The 9488-nt window shown below is 42.7% G+C and overlaps 1 protein-coding gene and 1 long non-coding RNA gene across 2 annotated transcripts; both read right to left on the reverse strand.

Annotated features, from left to right (window-relative positions):
- Nucleotides 1–523: 523 nt before the first annotated feature.
- LOC132224835 (uncharacterized) lies at nucleotides 524–7146 on the reverse strand. Its single transcript, XR_009450739.1, has 3 exons — nucleotides 6895–7146; nucleotides 6622–6680; nucleotides 524–645 (listed from the first exon to the last, which is right to left on the reverse strand). It is a non-coding gene; the product is annotated as an uncharacterized LOC132224835 (long non-coding RNA).
- On the reverse strand, nucleotides 2217–5034 carry ARMCX5 (armadillo repeat containing X-linked 5). Its single transcript, XM_059679935.1, is given in 3 exon segments — nucleotides 2217–4040; nucleotides 4042–4488; nucleotides 4619–5034. Coding segments are annotated over 2 exon segments (1632 nt in total). The 5' UTR covers nucleotides 4170–4488; nucleotides 4619–5034; the 3' UTR covers nucleotides 2217–2536.
- Nucleotides 7147–9488: the final 2342 nt, after the last annotated feature.

The following is a 9488-nucleotide window of genomic DNA, read 5'->3' on the forward strand; positions in this document are numbered from 1 at the left end:
GTCCACTGAAAGTTCCTCTTTTAAAATTGAGGGCATAGTAGAGGGCCAGTGGTGCTAATAGCCCAGCTGTGCTGGAGGAAGATTCCTTGCAGAGTCCAGGTCCTTTTTGAAGTCTTCTCGGACACCCTTATCTTCCCTTCCCCCATGTTGTAATTAATAGCTCCTTCTGCATTTCCAGAGGTGTGTTTTTGTTGTTGTTGTTCCTCTATTTTGTTCCTTTTGCAAGATGAGAAATCCACACTAATTTTTACTCCTGGTTGCAACACTTTAATATAATTAACATCTTGATTAGCCCTGATACTACATGGGCTTGCCTGAATTATTTTACCAGGAAAGGAGATGAAACAGAGATTAAGTTTGGATCTCAAGGACACCCTAAGAACAATTTGGCAAATGATTCTGTCTCCCCTGATTCCCACCCAAAAAGAGACCACCAGTTACTTGCTTTGATACAAATACTGACATAACCCACACTCACCCTTCTCTTTAGCTGATGGAAAAATCTATAGTCATCAACTGATTAAGTGTGTGCTCCATAGGGTGTTTGAGACACAGGGTATTCCAAAGGGTCTGGTCCAATTGTATAGTGCAGGTTCCCAACTCTGAAAGCAGTACCCAGAGCTGGAATTCCAGGCTATGGGAGTTCTGTGGATTAAAAAGCAAGTTATAAATAACTTTAAAAATCATATAAGTTGCAATTGCACATTCCAAAAAGATTACCTGCTTTTTTTTTTTCAGGTAAGCTTAATGCCCAAGTATGACCAGTTGTCTTTCATTTTAATTTCTGGATGTATGTAGTAGTTCAGATTTTACCTTAATAGAACTTAAACCAGGGATAGCTGCTAAAACTAGGGGTACATAACACCTTGTTAAGATTTTTCAGTTTAGGCCTTCTGCCCAATACATAAAATGTTAAGAGAGAGAGAAGTTCAATAGAAAGACCAATATTTGTACACTGATCCTAATATATCTATCTCTCAATTCTGGGCAGTAAAGTGGATAATAACAGCAAAGGAAGCAGAGGTTAGAAGAGACACAGGTGACCCCACAACCCAATCTATACTTTGGCATTCTATGCCACAATCCCCAAGCCAGAATCTAACTTTAGTTAAGTTTAAACAGGAGGAGCTGAGATAGTATAGACAACGTGGCTGTACTAAATTGTGAATTCTGTAAATTGGACAACTGAACAAATAGGATAGTGAGATAGGGGAATTAATTTCTTTCTGGCAACATACTCCTAAAAGACTTTGGTATCCTATGACTGTCTCTTAGAACTGAGCTCTGACCAAAAGGGATCAGTGAAAACAGGGGCTGTGCCCTGGCTGGTTGCTCAGTGGTTAGAGCGTCAGCCTGTGGACTGAAGGGTCTCAGGTTCGATTCCAGTCAAGGGCATATTCCTTGGTTGCAGGTTTGATCCCCGGCCTCGGTCCAGGTGTGTGTGGGAGGCAACCAATAGATGTGTCTCTCTCACATAGATGTTTTTCTCTCTCTGTCTCTCCCCATCTCTTCCACTCTCTCTAAAAATCAATGAGCAAAATATCCTGGGGTGAGGATTAACCAAAAAACAAAACAAAACAAAACAAAAAAACAGGGTTGCCACCAAGGATAGGCACAAATAAGTCCAGAGGATTGGCCAGCAAAAAAAAAAAAAAAAAGCAAGGATGAGACTAGTCACCAAGGCAGGACAATGAAACGATCCATGAAGCTGTTTCTGTAGTTGGTGCCCAGAAAGATCCTCCTCTGAGGCTCAGGACTACAGGGGGAGAGATCTCAGATGAAGCCGTAAATCTGGTACCTCTAGATGGGTTACCTGGATGTTGAGGGTGGAGTTGTCGTATCACAACCACACTTCCATGGCTTTGCTGAATGAGTGTGAGAACTGGGAATTATTTTGGGGGTTAAAAAGTTAAAGGTATCCTGATGAGATATCCTATGTGAAAGGCTGAACACAAGTTCTGGGACTCAGACTGGGATGAAACCATCTGTGTTCCCTTTCTCCTATGTCTGTGTCTTCACCCCTTTCCCCAGATTGGTCCAGATGTCAGCCAGTAGCACAGTCATGTCTTCTTGTGTACAGAGTGATTCTACTCTTTGAACATGCAACTAAAGTCTGTCAATGTGAACTTGTTTTGTTGGTATCCCTCTACAGACACAAACAGTGTACTGGTTGTGCTTTATCCCTGACTATACTTCCAACTTAAGAACTAGGACAATTTTTTCACCAGTTTCAGCATGCAACTTTATTATGTAAATGAAGTCTCAAATGAATACACTTATGTCAATATAAAGCACAGAAGTATAACTTACTTGGGATGAACAGTTTCATTATCAGGTCACGTTATACAAATAATGAAAATATCTCAATTTATATAGCACAATAAAAATTAACAAATATTTAAGTTCTCAACATCATTTGGTATCCATAAAATTGCCTCCTTCAGACAACACAGATAACAAATACTGAACTTATAATATGCATTGGTTTCATATTACAGCAAAAACTATTCAAGGCTTTGTGAGAACATTTAGCTATTCAGAGTTTGAGTATTAATCGTATAACTTTATCTCTCACCTCAGGATCACTGTGCTCTGCTAAGTCTTGGAGTTTCTGACCAAACTGTTTTGCTTCCTGGAATATGGAAATAAGTTCAGATTTAGTGAACTCTTCCTTGGTAAATAACTTCACCTTCTTTTTGAATTGGAAATTTATATTCTCAAAAATTTCAATAATATTAAGAATATTGGCCTTTGACTCATTCTTGTTAAAGGGTGCAACCAATGATGACAGTACTTTGGCACTGATCAGTTCTCTTGTATTGGCTTGATTTTTAGACAAGCGCGAAAACACTTTTAAAACATAAAATTTGGTTTTGACATTTCCATTGTTTAACAAGGTGAGGAGATCTGGAATATAATTGGCAATCATATGGTGATTCTCAAATTTCACACTCAAGTGCTCCAATAATTTTAGTTCAGCAAGTTGCACAGGGGAGTTCAAAGGATAAGAGATTATGTCCTTACAAACTTCATTTACATATGACTCTCCTGTTTTTGCTTCTTCAGAAGATTCAGAGTTGTCATCCACTTTATTTAAAGCTCTACGGTGTTCTTTAACATTGGGATTATTGACCAGGTTTTCAATCATAACAGTAATTCCTACATCATGAACTATATCTTGGGTAAATGGATAAGCAGGACTGATGCCCATTATCATCCTTGCTATTCCATGAATGAAAGGATCCCTAGTTAACTTAAGTAGGGCAACAAGTTTATCAAACTCTTTAGGCTCTAAACTGAAGACACGTGATTTGCAGCGGCAGTTTTTTGGATGGGGCCCATACTTTTCCCTATACCTAATCTGTTCTTTGATCTCAGCTAAGGTCTGGAAGTAAGGCCCATCATCAAAGAGTGGGATCTTGGTCAGAGGCCGAATACCCAGAGGAGTTTCAATCAAGGTCGCAACCAGAGTCCAATTCCCTTCTGGAGGCAAGGATGGTTCCCCTCCATCTATTGGGACTAGGACACTATACCTGGCCCTTGACCATGCTGCTGCTTTTTGCTTTATAGTAAGTTCAGGTTTGGGTGTGGACTTGGGCTTTTCCTCAATCTTAGGTGGTGGAGGTTTATAAACTTGATAAGGGTTCTCTTCTTCAGGCCAGAACCAGGATCCTAAACTAGGTTCTTCTCCAGTCCAGAACCAGGAGCAGACATTTTCTTCATCCTCATCATTGGACTCGATTATACCAGCTCTGTCCCCAGCCCTGAACTTGGTGCTGGCCTCTTTCCTTCTTAGGGGCCTGGATCCAATATCGGCCTTATTATCCACCTTGGAAAAGGACCTGATATTGGCTTCACTTCCAGCATCAGCCTTGACTTCATACTTGTGCACAGCACTGAACCTGGATGTAGGCATGGCTTTTGAATTGTTTTGGGGCACTATACGAGGTTCTGCCAGGGATTTTGCCTTAGTTTCAGCCATGACTCTAGTCTGAATCTTTGCTTCCATCTTGCTCACTTCCTTTGCCATAGCCATGGCCATAGGTCACTTTCTCTGTCCTGGACACTGCTCCATCCCCAGCCTTGGCCTGGGATACTGGTCCTCTTTTCCGTTCTGCCTCAGCCTGGATTTTAGCCTTGGCTATAGTGTCGGCAGGACCACTCATCATAGTTTTCCAGCCAGCCTAGGCATCTCCTCTGTCCTTGCCTTGGCCTCAGAGCCAGTCATGATCCAAACTAAAGTCAAGACCAATTTATATACCCCAACCCATGTCACAGCCTTAACCAAAGGTCCATCCCAGGTTGGTGTTTTCATAAAAAGTCCAGTAGTCACTCAGCCCCCTTTTCAACTACAGGCTCTGCCAGTGATATAAACAATGTGCAGAGAAAGCTCACTCAGAAGAATGGCTGTGTGCCTGAGCGCAACCCTGTGGAGGGTGGTGGTCTTCAGCCCCTCCAAGGCCACCAGATCTGCCACTGAAGTTGGACCTAGGAGTGGAGGAAGGAAATGGGGCTTTGAGTATTTTCCAATGTTTTTCTCATTTTTGACAGGAGAGTATGGAAACTCAGTGTTAAAGGGAGAGATAGATAATTAGCAATCTTCCCCTTAAATTCACACTCTTCAACTGCAGGTGCTACTAATCTTCTTTCCAGACACAAAACAGGAGTATGGAGAGTGGGAAAGCGACAGAGAAATCCCTAGATTGGCTCTTTACCCCTGATGGACCCAAGCAGATCTCCACTACCTCATCCTACATGACTACTGAGGATGTCTCCATCCACATCCATACCAATCTGCACTGATCTGGAGTAATTTCTCCTCCTTTCCTTGATTCCAATGATGATAAGCCCTACAAAAGATCTATGGACAGATAATCAAACAGCAGGTTATGGAAACTGATCTCTTGGTAGCCAGACCTTGTACTTTCCCTATATTTGTACTTTTTCAAGTGTTTCCCTCCTTCTGGTCCCTTCCCCCATTGTCTTGCTTTAGGACTACTCCTCTCCTTCCTGCTACCTATCATTTTCCTCTTCAGTACTACCCTACCATTTTCCTTGTTTAGAATTGGGCTAGGGCCATGGTTGGCAAACTGCGGCTCGCGAGCTAGATGCGGCCCTTTGGCCCCTTGAGTGTGGCTCTTCCACAGACTACCAAGTGCGGGCGCGCACATACAGTGTGATTGAAACTCCGTGGCCCATGCACAGAAGTCCGTATTTTGTGGAAGAGCCACACTTAAGGGGCCAAAGAGCCGCATGTGGCTCGCGAGCCGCAGTTTGCCGAGCCGCAGTTTGCCGAGCCGCAGTTTGCCGACCACTGGGCTAGGGTGAAATATACAGATAGAAAAATCAGATGGGAAGTTAGAAAAGCAGATGTTACCCTTCTGTAACCCCAATGCTTATGAAGACTCCCAACTAAATCAGCAGTAGATCCAACAGGGGTTAGTAAACTGGTAAAACAGAAGGGATATAATTCTCTAGTCCCTCTACCATCACACCAATCTTAACAGAGAGGGCACTTTTCTCTTCATCATTTCCTAGCTTCAAGTTGGGTTATCATTTATAAACCTTCACAACTGAGAGTTCTACAGATTTAGAGAACACACAGAGATTTACAAATGCAGAGATAAACAAATGGAGACACAGGACACAATGGAAACTGAGTCCTTGGTAGAGAGCAGCATCTAGGACACCAATGCCTTCTTGATACAGATACTTTTTCACCAAAATTTTCCACCTCCCCTTCTCCCAAATCTCCAATCTTCTCTGCTTCATTCCCCAAATCTGACAACCCAAACATCCCTGCATGATAGCGGTGGTGTCAATAGGGATGGAATGCTCAGCCTTGGAAGTTCGCTGGGAACTCAATGAAAAGTATTATTTTCAAATTTCATCTAAGTTCTTATGTTTTCATACTCTCCCTAAAACCTATCAATTGCTTCAACACAATGAGAGTATAAAGGACTATTCAGAAAGCTGGCAAATAGGAGATCTGGAGTTTCCCCTAGACCCCTACCTGCTCTAGTCTTAGCTATCTACGACCTTCAAAGCACTGCCCACTCAACAAAAATTAGGTTAATTTTCTTTTTCTTATCCCGTCCCTTCGAGGTCCTCTGCCCCCTACAGATTACAGAAGCATGGAGTACCGCACACTTAGAAACAGACGTACACATATAAAATGCATTGATATGCATCCAGAGACCACATTAAACGACGGTGAGAGAGACTTGGTCAGACTAGTAACCAGGACATGAGACCCTTTTCTAATTCAGAACCTTGATTATCAAGCACTTCAACCTGCATTTACCCTCTCTTCCTTCCTGGCTCTCCAGGCAAGTCTTCTTACCAATAGCTGCAGCCCTTCCTTATATAATCCGCCACTTCTCCACTAGAAACTGCTATTATATTCCTTTCCCTTCCCAAACACGGTCGGAGGTGGGGTGGGGGTCTGAAAAATCACACTAACAAGAGACATATCATTTTAACTTTATCGTCGTGTGGCGCTCAAACTACCTCCGTCCCTCTATCACTCTCACCGCCCATGCCTCATGACCAGGTCACGTATTCCACATTCATCTGATACTCATATCCACATTCCCAAACCATACCCGCCTTCTCACTGACCTGCTCTGCTTGGATCAGGGGCAGTTTTCTCATTTCCTTGCCTCAAGGGCTGCCGTGCCCTACAGAAAGAGGGAAGGAGAGTCAGATGGACACAAGGACACGAGACAATGGCGGCGACTGTGTTTGGGGATTGGTCCCGCGCCTGGGACGAGATGCCTGCTTTTTCAGATTAAGGGCCGTAATTGCCAAGCAATAGTCACTTTTGGGCATTTCCCTTTCCTTCTCGTCCCCAGGGCTCCTCAGAGACCCGCTCCTAGTGACTAAATTAACTACCTTTCCCTCCACAGGCTCTGCCTTGTCTCGTCTCCAATACCAAAATCGACTGCGGGAGGAGCTAGTGTAGTTTAAGGTGATCCGGCCAAATGAAAGCGGATTGATACCAAGCTGTGCAGAACGCCACTTCTCTCTCTGTCACTGACTTCCATCCCGCCTACCACGGCTGTTTCCGGTATTGGAATGTGCAGCGGCGGGAATCTGGATATAGAGAAAGCAGCGCTCGATGGAGAGAAGCGGGCTTATGTCAAAGGGTCTCTAGGTATTAGTTCCCCTCTTTTAGGAACTCCCCCCAGCAAGCCTACATTCCCCCGCCCTGTAGTGTTCGCGGGTTTCAGGCGGTGACGTCAGTGAACCAGCTCCGCCTGACTAGGCGGATGGATACCGAAGTGTCGTATTTACACATTCATGTCACCAAAGCGCCGTATTTACGGGCTCACATCACCAGGTCCCCCGGCCCACGGAAAAGGGCAGGTTGAGGAGGTAAGGTTGGAGAGAGGCTCCAGACTGAGAGGAGGATAAATTCTAACCTATTTCAAAACTGTACGTCCCCTCTTTGAGAGAAGCCCTCCCAGGCACTCAATTTTCTACAGGAAATGGGGCGGGGCGTCTGGAAAGCTGCTCTGGTCTGATTGTTGATCAATATCAAACATCGTAGTCTTGTTTCTCTCCAAAGTCTCTCGCCCTTGTTGCTTACCAAATTTCCTACAGGGAAAGAGTCAAGGTAAAGGTGGGATAAGGATATAGGGGGAAAAAATGGAAGAGAGAAGCATATGAATACCAAACTACCCTTTTGTGTACATGTCCCATTCTTATGTTCTGTCTCCCCTCCTGATGTCCACGATATTTTTCACACTTAAATATGTGGGAGCTCAAGCGTGGGCATGAGGAAAAATAATTCTGTACTCATGGAAGAGGATTAATACTCAAATATCTTTGTGCCCATACCGGCCCCCCTCCCCCCCAATCTCATAGTTAGTTTGCTTATCACCTACAATGGAGGATGAAGTACAACAGAGGTAAGCAACTACTAAAATGAGAACAGATTAAATGCTAAAGTATCCCATTATCCCATTGTGAGCCCCTTCTAGGCCTGACCCACCACAGGTTCTGCACCTAACGTCAGGTGGGTAGAGGACGTGTCAGGAAAGCAGGCTGAGAGAGGAAAGGCAATTTAAGGCCAGACTCTGGAGGTTCTGGGTGGCCTTCCCAAGTTCTTTCACTGTTCAGGGGGCCACAGAGAGGAGGAAAGTGGGAGGGAGCTGCCATGGAAGTCAACTATTTTTCTGTTTGTTTATCTGTAGTATTTTGCAAATTGCTTTAAAAATGTTTTAGAAGACTTTAGTGATATAGGGAAAATTCCAAAGAAATGATGCCAAGTGAAAAAATATTCCGTAAAATGTTATCCAGATGATGTTATATGGGTATAGAGTATGTATAAAGAAAAACAAAAATCAGCAGTGAAGATTGTGCTCATGATTTAGATTGTGAGGGTTTTCCCCCTTTGGTTTTTATAGTCTTCAGTATTTTCAACATTTCAATAGTAAATATATTATATTCATGAAAAATTCAGTGCCATTTTTAAAAGAACTCCACTGTAGATTTTTAAAGATTATGACAAAATATAGACAGCATAAAATTTACCACTTGAATCATTTTAAATTGTACAATGCAGTAGCATTATGTATGTTCGCAATGTTGTATAACCATCATTATTATCTAGTTTCACAAATTATTTACAAACCCCATATTATTAAGCACTCTTGCTCATTCTCCCTCCACCCAGGCCTGGCAACCACATACCTGCTTTCTGTCACTGTGGTTTACCTATTCTAGATATTTCATATAAATGGCTTTTTTCACTTAGCAAAGTACTTTCAGGGTTCATTCACATTTTAGTGTGTGTGTTTTTAATTGTGGAAAAAAAATCACATAACATAAACTTACATTTTTAACCATTTTAAAGTGAACAATTCAGTGGTATTTAGTACAATCAAATTTTGTACAACCATCATCACGATATAGTTCTAGAACATTTTCATCACCCTAAAAGATCCTATATCCATTAAGATGTCATGTTCCATTTGCATTTTGCTCCTGACCCTGGCACACACTAATCTACTTTATATCTATGGATTTTCATACTTTGAATGTTTCATATAAGTGGAGTCATACATTATATGGTCCTTTGTAACTTATTTCCTTCATTTAGCGTAATGGTTCATACATGTTGCAGTAGGCATTCCTTGCAAAATGCCTTTGTGCCAGGTCCCATGCCTGCTTCTGTGGGCCACTAGGTAAAGCACATCACTGAGTCACACTGTCTCCAGAGGCCAATTTCTGGAAGCACTGTGTGTCCATTCTTATTAGAATCTATTGACAAACTGCCCATGTAGTCAAGACTGATGCATCTGCTAGAGATTGCCAGAGTGAATGGGGGAGCTGGGGATGGAGAGCGAAGGGCCTTTCAGTCCTGGACCCATTGCTCATGGTTGGGCACAGGAAGAGAGATCCAAGACACATAACATAGAATGTGTAACATCACTCTTTATTATGAAAAAGAATAAAACAACAGCACGACCACAGTGATCATG

Source organism: Myotis daubentonii, chromosome X (assembly GCF_963259705.1).
Source record: "Myotis daubentonii chromosome X, mMyoDau2.1, whole genome shotgun sequence".
NCBI classification, from domain to species: Eukaryota; Metazoa; Chordata; class Mammalia; order Chiroptera; family Vespertilionidae; genus Myotis; species Myotis daubentonii.